This window comes from Lacerta agilis, chromosome 3, assembly GCF_009819535.1.
Source record: "Lacerta agilis isolate rLacAgi1 chromosome 3, rLacAgi1.pri, whole genome shotgun sequence".
NCBI lineage: Eukaryota > Metazoa > Chordata > Lepidosauria > Squamata > Lacertidae > Lacerta > Lacerta agilis.
The window spans coordinates 19,675,020-19,692,713 of record NC_046314.1 but is presented as its reverse complement, the minus strand read 5'-3'; the positions used below and the strand labels follow the sequence as shown (position 1 = coordinate 19,692,713).

General features: G+C 40.7%; 1 protein-coding gene across 5 annotated transcripts in view; it reads left to right on the top strand.

Annotated features, from left to right (window-relative positions):
- ATAD2B (ATPase family AAA domain containing 2B) overlaps positions 1 to 17,694 on the top strand; it is a 53,621-nt gene that overhangs the window by 25,192 nt on the left and 10,735 nt on the right. For 3 of the 5 annotated variants that reach the window (XM_033142960.1, XM_033142958.1, XM_033142963.1), the window contains exons 15-21: positions 2,712 to 2,802; positions 11,207 to 11,518; positions 12,006 to 12,138; positions 12,597 to 12,783; positions 14,104 to 14,289; positions 15,033 to 15,168; positions 17,022 to 17,218. In XM_033142960.1, coding sequence (XP_032998851.1) covers positions 2,712 to 2,802; positions 11,207 to 11,518; positions 12,006 to 12,138; positions 12,597 to 12,783; positions 14,104 to 14,289; positions 15,033 to 15,168; positions 17,022 to 17,218 — 1,242 coding nt within the window. The remainder of the gene's footprint in view (positions 1 to 2,711; positions 2,803 to 11,206; positions 11,519 to 12,005; positions 12,139 to 12,596; positions 12,784 to 14,103; positions 14,290 to 15,032; positions 15,169 to 17,021; positions 17,219 to 17,694) is intronic. The other 2 variants (XM_033142962.1, XM_033142961.1) reach the window with 1 other exon arrangement.

Below are 17,694 nucleotides of genomic sequence, written 5' to 3'. Positions count from 1 at the left end.
TCTTTTGTCTTAAAATAAATACACAATAACAGAGCTTTCAATGATACAAACAACTTTTTATTGAAAGGTAAAAGTTTGCATTAAGATTATCCAAACAAAGTAAAGAAAGCAATCCCAACTGCTTTCATTGACTTAAAATTATTTGGCAGAGAATTCCACACTTCAAGGATTCCCGCTTTTAAGCTCCAGCCCAAGCAAGCTTTCTTGGTGTGGCCCTCTGAGCACATGCAGAGCGGCACCCCCCCAGTCACGCCGCCATTTTCTGAAAAGGCCCTGGGGGCTGCCCATGTGCTATCCCCACTCCCTCGCCCAGCCCTGACCAGCCCCTACGCAGGGTATGTAAAGCCTCAACCTCGCAGCAGCAGCAGGAGGAAGGTGGCTGCTCAGAATTCTTGGCGGCTCACCAATGCAGCAGCACACCTCTGAGCGTGTGCAGAGCGCTGCACTCTCCCCACCCACGGCGGAGGCTCTCCAAGGGAAAACGCGCACCCTGGGGGTTGTGACTTCGTTTTGCACCCCTTGATGCCCGATCTGAGGCGCTTCTACTCAGACACAAGTCCCATGATCCACCCCCAGCCTCTGAAAACAACATGTGCGCCTGCTTGGGGATGGTGTTATGTATCCGAATGGGACCAGTGCCCCACCCGGCCCTTCCTTTTGCGCCTCCCTGGCGCCGTCTCAGTCTGGGCATGTTGCTCGGAGTGGCTGAGCAAAAGGAGCCCTAAAGGCGCTGCAGCAGACGGGCCAGTTTGGGGATTTCAACTCTTTACTGTCCTGCTTGTGCAGCTTCTGAAACTGAGGGCCCACCATAATCATTGCCGGTGCTATTTCGCAAACCGCTTGCGCAAAATACTAATTGCCACAATATGCTCCGGAAGCCTCTGTGCAGTTGGGCGCAATGAACAATTGGGCCAAAGAATAGCTGCAACCGTTTTGGAGAAAGTCAGTACCCTGACAGGCATCGCATCCCACTCCTGCCACACAGTTTCCTGTACCCACCCGCCACACACATGGTGCTCTGGCTGCCTAAGTTGAGCTGAGGACTCAATGTGCCGCCCTGGCCTTCTGACAGCTCTGTGCTGGGGCAATAGCGCACGTGCCCACAGAGAGGGCTCTGAGTGTCCCCTCTGGCACACGTGCCATAGGTTTGCCTCCATTGATCTAGGGATTGGGTCTTATCCATGAGTCGACAAACTGAGGTCCAGTTGCCTTCTGGATCCAGTCCGTGGACGGTCTGGGAATCACCGCATGGATCGCCAGCACGTGTGTTCTTTCCCTCTCCCTCCCTCACCCTCACACGGCGGCAGTTGCGGCACCTTCTCCCTCCCTCCCTCCTGGCTTCTCCCCGCCCTGCCTAGAGGAGGAAGGGGGCTGGGCTTTGTTGGTGCCAGCAGTAGCAGTGCTTGAGCAGCCGCCATTTTAAGCAGCTCCTCTCCGGAGCCCTTTCACGCGCCGCTCATTGTCCCGCCTCCACCACCACCAGCCCCTGCTGCTCTCAAGACACTGGTAAGCAGCCACCGGGGCTCGTGGTACTCTTGCTTCATTTTCCCCCTAAAATATAGTCCGGCCCCCCGCAAGGTCTGAGGGACAGTGGACTGAAAAAGTTTGCTGACCCCTGGTTTTCACTAGGCCAATAATACCCAGCTCTATCTCTCCCTGTCAATTAATGCCAAGGAGACTGTGGAAGCTATGCAATGTTGCCTGGAAGCAGTGAAGACAGGATGCGGGCTAACAAGCTGAGCCTTTGTTTAGACAAGGCAGAGATGGTTTTGGCCAGTAGATGGACTAATTCAGGATTGAGAATGCAGCTTGTCCTGGATACTTAAATTCCTATGAAGGTTCAGGGTCAGCTTTGGAGGGGTGCTCCTGATGTTCGGGTAACTTCTATGACCAAGAGTGCCTTGTCCGATTCACTGGCTGCATCTCTTCCTGGAGAAGTTGGATCTGGCTGCAGTAATACATGCATTGGTCGCCTTCTGGGTAGATTACTGCAATGAGCGCTGTGTTGGGCTGTCCAATGTTTGGTAACTGCAGCTGGTGCAATTTGCAGCCGCCAGATCACTGGAGTATATATATTAGATTAGAATATTTTCAGACTTTATTACACCAGCATTATATAAACTGTACTGGCTTCTTATTTGTTTGTGCTGTGACCTATAAGGCCCTAAGCGACTTAAGGCACAATATTTGAAAGACCACTGCCTCCCGTGTGAACTTGTTCATAGGTTGAGATCATGAACCGAAGTTAGTCATCTCCATTAACTTAAATTGATCAACTCTGAGAAGAACACCACTTCCTTTCCCCAGCACAATAAAGGATCTGGTTGGGACACGAGACAGTGTCTTCTCTGTGGCAGCATCTCTGTTATGGAATTCCGTATCTAGAGAGGTTAGACTGGTCCCACCCCCTGAAGACTTTTGGGCCAGGTATAAAAGCATTGTACATTTCAACTGACCTTAAGCAGCTTTTAATTTTGCAGTGAAGATTTATACTCAGCTATTCTTGGTTTTAATGTTTTGATTTAAATCTGTTAATTGTGTATTGAATCCCCCCCTTCTAAACCTCATGGTGGATCTGGCCTGTAAGAGTCAAAAGGTGATACAAAAGTGTGTTAATAAATAATATCAAGAGGGGGGTGTATATTTAAGTTAATTGATTAACTTGTTCTGTGATGTAGCTCTTAATACTGAATTTATTCTTTCTTTCTAAGGCAAGAAAGCACATATTCCAAATACATACCAGGGACTGGAATCCAAAATTGTCAGATCATTTTTTAGGAGAATTAGCAGAAAAATGTGTCGGTGAGTGGTATCATATTAGTGCTTTCACTTTAGATGTCTTTGCTCTTGAAAGGTTTTTTCTTTACTATGTAAGAGTCCTTAATGTGTGCTTATTAAATTATGTACATATGTCCTGTTAAAACATATTAGAAAATTGAAATATATACTAATTTATTGCTCATATACTATCTTAACTGATGTTTCCTGTTACCACCACAGATCCTTTATAACACAATTTATTTGTTGAAAACTCAGGCATGATTGATTATCCCTTTATAGGACTGAACATGCAAAGCTACCCAGCTTATGGTATACTGGTCTTCCAGAGGACAATGGCAGCTCTTTTTATATTACAAATAAAATAGGGAAAAAAATTATTTTCCTACATGTGTGGATGCTAAAGATTTCTGTCTTTTTTATTATTGAAATGGTTTTTGGAAGGCAACTGAAGTAAGAATCCTCAAAACTTTTAAGAGTATCCTAGTTACAGAATAGGTATTTCTTTCTCTAAAGTTGGACACTGTGGATATCTGAAACATACTATGGAGCACCAGACATGAAATACTGAGTAGTAGATTGGCTGTTCAAAATAAAAATAAGCCTTACCATACTAGCAAATATACTATAAAATCAGTAGGTTAGAAAAAAGTGAGATGTGTTAACATAATAAATCAACCCTAAACAAATAACCATAGCCTCTTCCAAACAATTTTTCATCTTCTGTCAATCTTATGCTGCTAGTCAACAATTTTTAGGAAAACCACAACATCAGGTCATTGGGTCTACTACATCAAAACCGTAAAATTTTAAATTGAACACCATCCATTCAGTCAGCTACTGTACATCCGAATTATCCTCTTCATCCACAGGAACATCTACCTTCGAAGCAGCATTCCTCCACTTTTGATCTGCAAAGACCCCAACATCATCTGGTGAGAGGAAAACAAAATATCCAGCAAATGACAAATTAAGCTTTGCCTGTAAGAAAGCATGTGCCAAACCCCATTTCATGTAGATTCTTCTAGAGATTCTGCAAAAACCATTTAGTAGAAGGTAGATGATAACAAAATAGAATTTTGGTCCCTTCTTGTTGTGACCATATTTCTATTCAAAAAATTATTAAGATTGCAACGACATGGCTTGAATATCTTCTAAGAAAACGTGCCCTTTACTGTGGTGTAACCAATTGGATTTGAAGGGAAAATCTGTTTAATTAAATGGGAAAAATATCCCAGAGCTTATGCTCTGCTTTTTCCTCTGAAATTAGATTTATATTTTAAATCCTACAGTTGCAGTGCAGTTGTTAGATGTGAAACTTGTAAGCTGTGGTGACAGATCAAGCTAGACAAGAAATCTAGTTCCTACCATTTGCAAAGAGGTTGTCTCATTTTTTGTCAAAAGGGCTTGGAATGTGTAGCCTATTTATTCAGCATTTAGAAAATTCATTGGGACCATTTAAACACATGTTTGCTTAGCCCTTAATTTGATGCAGTTGCTAAACACTTTGCTGTTCACCCCTTGTGGGTTATCTTAAAGACAGAACTCTCCCAACTTTGAGAGCATAAAGAAGAAAATGATGACTGAATTATTTGAAAACAATTTTGCTCAGCAGTCATGGATTGGGAGCAATCACTAGCATTCTGCTTAGACATAGATTTGTTTTGAGATTTTGAATTACAGGTCCTATAGTCATCAGGGTTGGTTTCTTGAGGCTAACATACTTTGGTTATAAGGGGAGTTTGATTTGGTTTTTGTTTTTAACTTGCACTTCAGAATTTTTATGTGGGATTTCTAAGAAAAATAATCAGTTTCAAGAAAAATAAATGCAAATTTGTGTGAAATCGTTTAAAAAGCCAATTTTGTCAAAATAAAGCAGAAGTAATCAAGTGGCAATCTGTCTGAAGACCAATAAAAGTAGTTGAGATAGGGATCAGACTGGAAGGGATCAAAATACATTATCAAGCAGTGGACCCATCAGTGTCTTTCAGCAAATTAACCCAACATAATCCTAGCCCTGCTAAGCCGCTGTCAAAACAAGTTTTTCAGAGGGCATAGCTCTAAAATGGCTCATGCAAGTCAATCAAGCCATACATGTAAATGAAAGCTACAATAACACCATGGGTTTTTAATCAGTTTGGCAGGAGGAAAACCTGTCCTTGCATGGATTTGGTCACAAACAAGCCTTTAGAATAAATTTAAAAATTACGTTTCAATTTCTGTGCCCAGCTCTTTTGAAAACAGGGTTTATTACTTGCCCAACGGTTCTCAAGAAATTATTCCAGAATTTTACACTTCAAACAGAAATCACTCAAGTTACCTCTAAAGTAAAGGTAAAGGGACCCCTGACCATTAGGTCTAGTCGTGTCCGACTCTGGGGTTGCGGCGCTTATCTCGCGTTACTGGCTGAGGGAGCCGGCGTACAGCTTCCGGGTCATATGGCCGGCATGACTAAGCCGCTTCTGGTGAACCAGAGCAGCGCACGGAAATGGCGTTTACCTTCCCGCCGGAGTGGTCCCTATTTATCTACTTGCACTTTGAAGTGTTTTCGAACTGCTAGGTTGGCAGAAGCAGGGACAGAGCAACGGGAGCTCACCTCGTTGCGGGGATTCGAACCGCCGACCTTCTGATCAACAAGCCCTAGGCTCTGTGGTTTAACCCACAGTGCCACCCGCATCAATTTACCTCTAAACTTTATTTAATAATTAATTTATAGACATTAGTTTTCATAGTACAGATATCTTCAACTGAAATGTTCCTCTAATCTGTTTGTGGCGTATTCAGGCCTATTCACTGCATGTGAATATCAGCTGTGCCTTTTTTTCTAACTAAGCAATCAATAAACACTTCTGCACTTAAAATAGATTACAATAATAGATAATCAGTCTGGTTGCTCCAGTGTGCAATAGCTTATGTTGGTATTGACCTTTCTTAATTTGGTACCAAAGCTAGATGTAAATATTTTTGCCTCAATAGCCTTGTTTTTTAGTGCATGTTCATGTATTGAATTAAAATCTCATTTCCCCCCTTGCCTTCCACTTGATAACAATGTTGTCAATTCTTTTTAACGCATAGCTGCAGTTTACTTCAGTTATTCTAGTTATTCTGCTTCCTCCTGTATTATGCCATTATGCTTCTCTATATTTCAGTGTGGTGTGGCACACAATAGTTCCTAGAAGCTGCTATGATCTAACCCTTGAATCTTATGCTAGCTCTCAACTTCACCAATGCAGCCATCCTTCCCTCCAGTAGGTCGTGAATGAAAATGTAATTAAGTAGCGCACAATATGATCATTATGGAATTCTAATATTTGGATTTTATTTATTTGGGGTGTTTGTAGCTTTACATACTGCTCTTATTTCCCACTTGAAGATGTGAATTAGTTTTGAAACGGTGCTTTCTCACCCTGGCATTCCGTTTGAATTTTACGTGTACTTGCCATCAAAGATATACTAACCACTCCATAAATATAACTGCTTAGACTGCCTTCTTCTCATATAGCTTGGCTCTCATTCTCTGTTCCTCCTTTAAGATTTTTAAGATTCCTTATTGAGTCAAGATGTCTCAGCTTCTATTCTGTTCCACTTTAAGCAACTTTTTCAGAGTGAAAGCATTCAGTGCTATTCTTAATGAGTACCAAAGTGAAGTAATATTCAGTTCACCCTCCAAAGCTGGATGAGTTGGATGACTCGAAACATGCCATGATCTTGCAAGTGCTCCTATTATTAGCTTTTTCATCTGGTGCTTTTGTATGATAATCTCCTCCACCCCACCATACTCTTGCTGTGATACCTGAATTGGGCTAATTATATCATATGTGCTAACCACAGTTGCCTGAAAACCATGTTTTCATAATCCACCAAACTATTGTTTCAAACCATGGTTTAGAGGTTTGCTTGTTTTTGGATTTCTTAGCAGAAATCTTTTTGGAAGAAATCAGGAAGTGAATGACGAAATTGTCATAGTTACAGGTGGGTAGCCGTGTTGGTCTGCCATAGTCAAAACAAAATCGAAAATTCTTTCTAGTAGCACCTTAGAGACCAACTGAGTTTGTTCCTGGTATGAGCTTTCGTGTGCATGCACACTTCTTCAGATACCACTATGAAATTGTCATAGTGAGGGCAGGGAATATAGAATGTACTATCCAGAGCGTGTTCACTATTCAGTTCACCAAACTATGGTTTGGAGGTTTAAAATAAGACATCTGAACTGGGCCTTCTGTTTTCCCACCCCACCCCCAAGTCATCTTTGAAAATTTCCACATTGCATGATATGCTTTTTGTCAATAAATTTCTACACATGATCAGGGTGCCATTTAAGCTCCATGTTCAGGCTCCATGTACTGATTTTTTAAGGGCAGCTATCTTCATCTTTTTCAGACTCAGAATCCGCTTTTAACACAAACATGCCTTTGGGGACCCATTTCTTAATCTTACCTTATATTTGCAAGGTGGTAGTACTCCTGTTGTGACATACTTTGCATCAGGCTGCAGCCCTCGAGTGGGTCCTGAAGACCAGTGTTCTAGAGTACCTATATTTCTGATTGATGTGAGACACACACACACACACACACACACACTAATGAATACTCTCACATACTTTCAACTTCCAGTTGAAATGTTTTGAAGAACCAGCCTTGAAATAATTGGCCACTAGAGACCTAAAACGATGTCCCTATTGTTAACCTGCTTTGTCCAACTTCTCTCACTATTTTACTTCCTTATCTTACCATATCTCTCCCCCATAACCATATATGACTACTCTTCTGGTTTAAAATATGTAAAATTTGTTTGTCTTCCAATGTGAGATTATTCTCAATAACTCATAAGGGTAATGAGATCCAACTTTCTCTATTGTAGCCTATATGATTATTTAGAAAGCAGTTGATTGGACCTTGTTTGTAATGCGTACACCAAGCCCAATATCCCATAAAAGCTTAAGGTGTCCAAAACATGCCTATCTAAGAATTGTTAGACATAATTCAAATTAAGACCTCAAACTAGCACACAGGGGTGTTTTGTTTTTTGTTTGTTTGTTTGTTTGTTAAATTGAAACTGTTCCCTGTCACTTTATGAAGACCTTTTAAGAATATTTTTAATTAGCTGAAGTCTCCTACTAGCAGTGGTGACCTTGTATTCCAGTAAGCTGAGCTGAATATATTTTTTTGTCTTAATATGTTTGAAGCAAATTGTATAGGGAATCCATTTCTGTACGCTCTAGATTATAATACATCTAGGTTGATGCTGCTACAAACAGTCATGTTGGGATAATTAACTGCAATCTTTTCCAAGATAAGCCAGTATATTTTCCTTAGGGAACTAGAGAGAACTGTCAACGTTTTAATATAGAGAATAAACAAATTAAAGCTCCAAACTTAAGTTTGTGCACTGGCCCTAAGTTGATTTAGTCCAGTGATGTCCCTTCTAACCCCCACCCCCCGGAACAACCTGTGTAAGAAAACAGAATGGGCATTTTAACGTGGATTGTGTTTTAGGTAAGGAACAGTTCATGTTTTCAAGAGGCAAACCAGATAATGCCTTGCTCAGAGACAATAGGCAACACATCTTCTCATTGACTCTGGCTAGTCTAGATAGCACGTTCAGTCACAGAATAATGCTGATGGAAGAGGCTATAACTACTGGTGTGAAAATAGACAACAACAGCCACAGTGTCTTTTACTAAGAAGCTTCTAAGCAGGAGCTGTTTGGATAGCTTTCTGTACTGAGCGCCTCAAAGGCCAGTACCCATGTCTTGTAGTGTGGAAGGATGGGAACCACAGAACAGAGAACTTACCGGAGGTGGAGAAAGCTAGTTACAGCAATCACATAATAAAAATAAAAATTACTTACAAAAATTATATAAAATTATTATTTATACCCTGCCCATCTGGCTGGGTTTCCCCAGCCACCCTGGGGGGCTTCCAACAAAATATTAAAAACACAATAAAACACCAGACATTAAAAACTTCCCTAAACAGGGCTGCCAGCCTAGGTGAACATGCCATATACTCAGGGAGTCTCTCTGAAGGCAATTTTTTTTTAAAAAAAATTGGCTACTCTTAAGGTGGCCATATTTCAAAAATAAAAAACAGAACACCTCAAAGATGGTTGAGCTTTTATTTTCAGCTTAATTGCCAAAGGACTAGCTTGCAGAATTCAGCCACGCTTGGCATTCTTTTTGCAAGTAAAAATCATTGTCTTAAAAGGGCATCATGAAATATGCTGTAAGAATTATTAGTGTATATTGAACCCATCTAAAGCATTCCCCCCCCCTGCATTGTATTTTTACAGTGGAGGATAAATGCAACTTACCTAATCATTGTAATATTAAGTGCAAAAATCAGGTTTCTTTACTGCTGTTAAATTGAGATTGTGTCTTCTGACCTTTGTCTCTTATAAATGTTATTGATGGGTGTGAAAATATCTTGTTATGTGTGTTAGGTGGAATATCAAACAGGTTTGTTTTAAGCAACCAATGTCAATCATCTTTGGCACTATCCCCTCCCGCCCCCGAAATGTACAAAATACTGCCACTTACATTTGGCTGCCATAATGTCTAAATGGCTTGTAGGTACATGCATTAATGGAATACTTACCTCTTAAAATGACGTGTGGGAATTAAAGGTGGCATGAATTAGGGCTTACGTGTGTTACAGAATACACAGACATTCCACTGAGACACTGGACTGCTTTGCCACCTAACAGTAAACCATGGCTTAGCATTCAGTGGACATTTCCCCATTCTTCTGACATGTGAGGAGGACTTGGCAAGCTAGTTTCTGCTGCATCTTTTGAAGCTAACTTGTTTCAACAAACTTATAATTAGCTGCAGTTTAGGGATTTGTATGCAAGTATAAACTGCAGCTAATCAAAAGCAGAAGCTTCCAGTCTTGTGGCTGTGCAGGGGAGGGCAGGACAAGAGTTTACAACCTTGAGGCTCACTTGTCCTTGTTATGGTAAATCATGAGATTAGCATTAAGTGTATTCCACTAGGTACTCAATAAATTGTTTTGGTGAGTTCCTGGAAATGCAAAAACAATAAAACAAACCACTGAGGTGTTTAGGTGCTGGGAGGTCATACAGCATTGGTGTTGAGCTACATTTCACGCAACTGTGATGCTGCTAAAAACTCTTACTGATGGTTAGCTATCACTAACACAGCAATGCATTTTAAAAGTGCTTATCAAAGGCAACATCAGTATCATGGTGGAGGCATGGAGACTGTAAATATGAGGACAGGAACCTCCTGGTAAGCAGTTGTAAATGCTTAACAGGACAGGGATTGCTTGCCATAAGAAGTGAGCTGTCGTCGTTGTCCCCGCCCTGGTTAACTGTATGTTTCATACAAAATATTTTTTCTTGGTACTTTAGAAATTATGCTTATGTGTCTGTTATATTTGTATGAGCAAATAATTTTGAATTCACTTTCTGACTGCTGTAGAGCAGGGTGGCCAATTTTCTTGGGGAAGGGAGAGAGAGAGGGTTGCACCAACTGAATCACCCATGTCCCTTCTTCAGCTGCACCAAATTTCCCTAAAAATTTACTGTATAACTTTAGACACATCAGCTAAACGTTTTCACAGGCAGCCAACATTTTTCAAGAACAAAACTTATGGAGTCAGATGCAGAGAATGTTAGTGGCACTTACATGCCACTGACATTAATATTGACTAAGTGAAGTTACACTGATTTCATTAGGAGCTAAGTTCAGCAAATACGCAGTGTGACCACTCATAATACAGAGCATTCTGTATTGAATCTTGTAGAAATGTCCTGAATAGCACAGCTGTCTATAAGGCAGGATCACAGTAGTTTCGGCTGTGGAAAACCTGGATACCAGCACAGAGATTGTTTCCCAATCTCCTTAATCACGATGGTCAGTTTACTTTCCATGGAAGGAGAGAGCAGGAATTCCTCAAGGCATGGAAGGTTTCTTCCCTGAAAGCCAGACCCACCATTGTTTCTAGTGAGCCTTCAGCAGATGCAGCGAGTGCTTCCTCTTTTTTCATGAGGACTTGACTTTTTCTACCTCAGTGAAGGTTTTGTTTCTCAGTTCCAATCCTCCTTAGATTGGATTCTGTGCTTACCGGTACATAGTGTTCTTGCATGCCTGAGGTCCATATACCACTCAGGTAATGTCGAACAGTAATGTATTTACACTCGCCTTTGTCTCATAGGTTCTTTTGCAATGATTTTTTTTCAGAGCCTTGGTTATTCTTAAGAGAGAGTTTTAACATTTGCTTCTTCAGTTGCCAGCAGGTGGTTTGATTTATATTAAAGCTGCACATATTACTAAATGCACTGTGAATGAATCTGACAGAATGCTGCTGGCTGCTTTCGGCTTCAGGCGGGTGCTTGACATATGCAAAACATTGGTGCTGCTTTATGGAACCTTTGTATGTTTTCTTTCTTCTTTCCTGTGCCCTAGGGTATTGTGGAGCCGACATAAAAGCACTTTGCACTGAGGCTGCCTTGATTGCCCTGCGACGGCGCTATCCTCAGATCTACGTCAGTAGCCAGAAACTGCAGCTAGATGTTTCTTCAATAGTTCTCAGCGCACAAGATTTTTACCATGCAATGCAGAATATTGTGCCTGCCTCTCAACGTGCTGTAATGTCGTCAGGGCATGCACTATCTCCCATTATAAGGCCACTTTTGGAAAGAACCTTCAACGACATTCTGGCAATTTTACATAAAGTGTTTCCTCATGCCGAGTTCAGCCAGGCTGACAAAAGAGAAGGTATTTCCATCTTTTCATTCCAGTCAGCCTTGTATCAGATTAGAAAACAAAAGCAAAACCAGAACAGTTTTAAAGTTATGTTTTGATGAAGACTATGGGGCATTATATTAAGTGTACACTGGTACCTCGGGTTAAGAACTTAATTCGTTCTGGAGGTCCGTTCTTAACCTGAAACTGTTCTTAACCTGAGGTACCACTTTAGCTAATGGGGCCTCCCGCTGCCGCCGCACTGTTGGCACACAATTTCTGTTCTCATCCTGAGGTAAAGTTCTTAACCCCGAGGTACTATTTCTGGGTTAGCAGAGTCTGTAACCTGAAGCGTCTGTAACCCGAGGTACCAGTGTATTCTTGTGAAAGGTTTCATTTCCTCCCTTTTAATTACACCTTCCTTTTATCTTGGCCAAAATGTATTTTAAGCACCCGCTTCATGACGTTTGCGGGAGGTGTCAGCTAATGTATTAATCAGCCTTTAATTTTCATTGAACAGATGCAACTAGTCTAATTTTGGACGATAGTGAAGATGAGCATGCTTCATCAATATTTGAGACAAGTTGCCAGTCGGGATCACCAAAGAAACATTTATCAGCTGCTGTACACAAACCTTACCTTCATTTTACAATGTGAGTAGATGTACTGATAACTTTATCATGAAGACTTGCACAGGAATAACTGCTTGTAGTGCCTGCATAAGTTTGTGATTTGTGGTACTACTCTGATATAGTCCTTGGTTGCTCTGGTGTATTCTTACCCTAAACCTTTCTTCTAGAGAGATTTATAGAATCAAGCAATAAGGATTCTTCGTTTATGCTTGCTTATCTTGCCAGCCAGCCCCACCCCCCGCCAGCCTGCTCCCCCCCCCCCAGCCACCACCCATTTCCCTGCAGATAAGCCCCCTCTGCTAAGCTGACTTAACTCCCTGCTAGAAAGTCGGGCATGCTAATTGCAGGTGTGTTGCTATAATTCATTCAACTTGCCCACTAGGAAGCACTTAACAGTACTCAATGTATACCAAATACAAAAATATATGGTAAAAACAGATCAGGTCTTAAAAAAATTAAAATGTTAACTTTTGTTTCAGGTCAGCTTACCATCAGCCCACCTCTTACAGGCCAAGATTACTGCTTTCTGGAGAGAGGGATTCAGGTCAGACTACGCACCTTGCTCCAGCACTTTTGCACTCGCTTGAAAAAATTGCTGTACACAGATTAGATCTGCCAGCACTTTATTCAGTCAGTGCCAAAACACCTGAAGAATCATGTGCGCAGGTTAGTCTGCCTTTATATCCCTTTTTACCTTTTGCGCAACATGTCACACAAGTTTCCCATCGGCTTTCAGTGAAATAAATGTCAAGACGGAATCCCTCTTTGCAAACACACCATGTGGATGGGAAATTTTAAGTGTTCCTAGAGACACAGATAGGGGTTTCTCTGTGAAGCAGAAGCCTCAGTTAAAGCTGTGTCAGACAACTAAAAGGGAATCCTGTACCCATTTCCCTTTCTACTCAAGTCCACAAAATTAAACAGCAATGAAATCTTAAGGTGCCACAGTACACTTCTGCTGAAGCAAGAAGCACCGCTGCCAGAGCTATGCATGCTTCTTCTCTGGTCTGAGACAAAGCATTTCCAGTCACCAGAAAGACTGAGCTTGGTGCAATTTGTTAAAAATGTTTAAGATTGCTGTCAATTTATCTTGAATGGTGAGATCGCTACGTCATTTGCAGGGTGAGAAACTTTAAGCTTCAGGGCTGCCTTCTTGATTCAACCACCCACCCTTCTTTTTACAGACTTGTAAAAAGCAGTTTAGCTTTGGCACCAACAAGAGCCATTTTCAGTCCTAAAACCTGGGAGGGAGGGATTCTGTGGGTTGAGTGAGGAGGGCTGTCAGTTCCCTATTCCCAGACTGCTGGGTTCTCTTTTAGTTTACCTGTTGAGGTTGGATTAAATCCCAGCTTTGCAGAAACCAACAATATGTTCTATAAAAACACTTCAGAAAGCCTTCAGCTTCTCTAAATGTTCTTTATTTGTAGGCTGCACATATAAGCTCTGTCATAACATTCTCTGAGCTAAAGCCATGGTTGTACACGGAATATGGGTAGGGAATTGGCAATTGTCCAAAGACTTCATTGTTAACTGTCATCTATAATCACAACCCTGCTATGTTATGGAGATGATTGTGAAACGTGCCGCCATGCTATGTCTGAAGTTATTGGCAAGATGCAGAGTGACCATTAATTTCAGTTTAGTTAAGCAGCGGCATTTCAAAATTGAGAGAAGGCAATGTTTGAGAATATTATACCATTAAAAAAAATAATCAGGAGAAGCAATGAAAAAAGTGCTGTTTAATGTTCTTATGCAAGTCAGTGATTTTTTTGATCATAGATGATTAAAACAATGCTCTGTAGTTGTACTAAGTAATTTGGAGCCTTAACGTGAATGCATATGGAAAATAGCTATTTAAATCTAACCTTTAAGAAAGATACAGTTGAAAATACCGCATTCTGAAATGTTTGTGTACATAAAATACAAATAATTTTTTAAAAATAATTTTCTTAATATCATTTTAACATTGGTATCCTCTTAAATTAGATCTTTCGTGAAGCAAGAAGAACACTACCGAGTATTGTTTACATGCCTCATATTGGCGATTGGTGGGAAGCTGTCAGTGAAACTGTGAGAGCTACTTTTCTAACATTGCTGCAAGACATACCATCATTCTCACCTATATTTCTACTCTCTACCTCTGAAACCATGTATAGTGAATTGCCTGAAGAGGTGAGCATGGCGTGATTTCTTGAGAAGTGGAATCATTGTAGCGAAGAGTGAACCTGAATCAGAGAGGGACTTGAAATGTGCATATGGGAATATCCACTTGGAGGGAAACTTCTACCCCAAATGCTGAAGCATCTTTTTACTCCTGAGGTTATTTAGCAAACCACTTGTACTGTGGCAAGAATGGGGGACTGCATGTTAGTAAGAAACTTGGTTGTATGTATCATTAGATTGGGATAATGTTGCTTACTAACTTAACTCAAACTTTGGAAGCTTGCATTGCAAAATTAATTTTGTCTAGTTGGTGGTACCGCTGACGACGACACAGTATAAAAATACTCTAAAACAAGAAAGCAAATGTTTCCCGTTCCAATTTGGAATCTCTGTCCGATGTTCTTTTCTTGCCCTGACACTGCCTTATTTGGTCCGCTAGGCTCAAACCCCACCTCTGTGATTGTCAGACTAGCAGACTAGCTTAACAAAAATGCTATTGAAACAATGCTGTTTTTGATCCTAGTGTGCTTTTCTTCCCTGCTGAGGATGTAACTAATTACTAGCTTCTTCTAGGACCAAACCAAATTGGTATGTGTAATTTTGCTACCCCATTTTCAGGCAGTAAAATTATGAGGGTCATTTTGGTTATTTTATGTAGTGGGAGGGGGTGGTGTAGTAAAATTTGCTTGTGTTGTTTGATTAAGTAGCTCAATGAGATTTTCACCTGCCTAATTCTCATTGATTTTATGTAGGTGAAATGTATCTTTAAAATCCAGTATGAAGAGGTTTTTTATATTCAGAGACCTAGTGAAGAAGACAGGCGCAAATTTTTCCAAGAGCTTGTCCTCAATCAAGCATCTATGGCTCCTCCAAGAAGGAAACAAATTGGTAAGTTAATTCTCTGTAAAGTCCAGAACGTATGTAATTTTCCACCTGAAAGCAGCACTGCTTGTGTTCATTTTGAAATAAGATTAGAAATAGCAGTCACTGGTGGTGACGGTGCATAGGATTAATATCTGCATCCACAGCATGGTGGTACATGTTCATTCAATGATGAGGAATTAAGGATGGGCAGTGAAGTGGCTAAGTTTGCATATGACACCAAAGTATTTAGGTTGGTGAAAATCCAAGATTGTGAAGAGCTCTAAAAATAGAGTAACAAATTGAATGAAACGGGCAGCTAACTGGCAGATGAAGTCCAATGTAAATAAATGTCAGGTGATGCACATTTGAGAAAACAGAACAAAATCTTAACTTCCCATGTACACTGATAGGGTTTGAATCTCGCAGTGACACCAAGAACTCTTGGGAGTTGTGTTGGATAGCTATGGAAAGCATGTCTTCAGCGTGTGGCAGCTGTGGAAAAGGAATGCTACAGTAGGAATTATTACAGAAGACATAGACAATAAAAATTCTGGTGTTGTAATGCCCCTGTATTAGTATAGAGCGCAGCCATATTTGTAACACTAAACCAAAAACAAACCCCATTGCTAAATGGTCGCATACCTTAGCTTTTCCCGATATTTGTAATGCTATGCAGTTCTGATCACCCCAGCTCCAAAATGGTATTGTAGAGCTGGAAAAGGTGCGGGAAGATCAACCACAATTAACAGGAGGCTGGAGCAACTCTTCTACAAGAAAGTGGGGTTGTTGTTTTTTTAAAAAAAGGTGGCTTTTTTAATTTGGGGGGGGGGGGAGACAAAATTGCTTGAGCAGGCCAGTTCCACTGCACTCCCTCAGCTCCATTTTTTCTCTCAGCTATTACCTCAGCATACATTCTGGAGGCTGGTTGGTTTCCCGAACGTGTTAGAATTAAAGGCAATAAACGGGCTGAATAGGCTGCCAGAATAGCATCTCAGTATGCCAATGAGCACCCATTTATATATTTTTATAACAGTCTTCATATCTATATGGATAGTAAAATTGTCAAGAGTTGTGGGATAGCCATATTCAAAGCATTAAAGACTTTGAAACTGATAGTAGTTTTGAGAGAGAGAAGGAAGCATGAACTGAGCAGAAATTTAGAGAGCTGCCCGAAACAGCACCCAGTCACTAGGCACCAAAAACTTTTTTACTCCTACCCCCACAGCCTGCTTATGGAAACTCCTAGAAGCTTGCCTGGATGTAAATCTTAAGGGGGAAAGACAGGCAGGTTTTCTAGTGGCTTTTGTACTTGTTGTTAGCCGCTCTGACCCCGGCTTTGCCTGGGGAGGGTGGGATACAAATTAAAAATTATTATTATTATTATTATTATTATTATTATTATTATTATTATTATTCAGATTAATTGAGGTTTGGGATTTGGAACATTTTTGTTTGGCACTGAAAGGAAAGGAAGCCCATCTTTCAGTGGAGATGACTTATAACTTGGCAGGCATGTAGTTATAGACTGAAGGAGCCAAAAATATCTCTTTGGCTCTAACTTTCTGATAGCTGTGATAGAAAGCCATGCAGGATCTTGAGATTCCTGCCACCCTGTCTCTTGTCAACCCCTCTTATTGAAGGAAAGGTGTCTGGTGCTGAGCAGGCTGTCGTTGTTCGCAGTAATTGTAAAGTCTCCACAATATGGTTATTTCAGTTTGGTGTGCGGAGCTGAGATAAGGAGTGCAGAGTTCTTGGCGTTATCAAGTCTGATAAGGGTAAAAAGTAGGAAATTCACTATGTTGTGTGAAATTTTCCAAGGATGTAATCTGAAAAGCCTATTTTGCCTGACTTTTTGATTATTATTATTATTTTTAAAGCTCTTTCTGATATGGAGGTGCTTCCTCTTGCACTACCATTTTCTACTCGCCAGCTGTCAGAGGCAGAAAAGCAGCGAATGGAGGACCAGGAAGAAAACACACTGAGAGAACTGCGATTGTTTCTCAGGGATGTTACCAAGAGATTGGCCACAGACAAGCGCTTTAACATCTTCAGCAAACCGGTGGATATTGAAGAGGTCTTGTTTCAGTAACGTGCAAACAATGAAGTTGACCTTATTAGTGATTACTAAGAATACATATATTAGTTATTATTGCAGATATCCCTGATCTAACCTGTTTTGCATATTTACAGCAATTGTGGCTTAATTTTAACATTTGAAGCCACTGCTAACTTATTTCGGCAAGAATGCTAACCTATAGAATACTGTATTGTTCGAGCTGCTTCCATTCTGTAGCAAAAAATTATTTGTTCACAGGAAGCAGATGCAAACTGTTTTATCTGGAGTAACACCACTTAGCCAATGGGGACGTTGAAAGAAATTTATTGAATTGTAATGCCTCTGCCTGAATATTTCACAAATTAAACTATCATATCTCTCCCCTTGCCTGTTTCTGGCCAAAGTGAAAATTGAAAATTTATAAATCTGTAATGACACCATTTGATCTGACAACTTGTAGTCAACTACAAATATAGTTTTATAAAAAAAAGAAG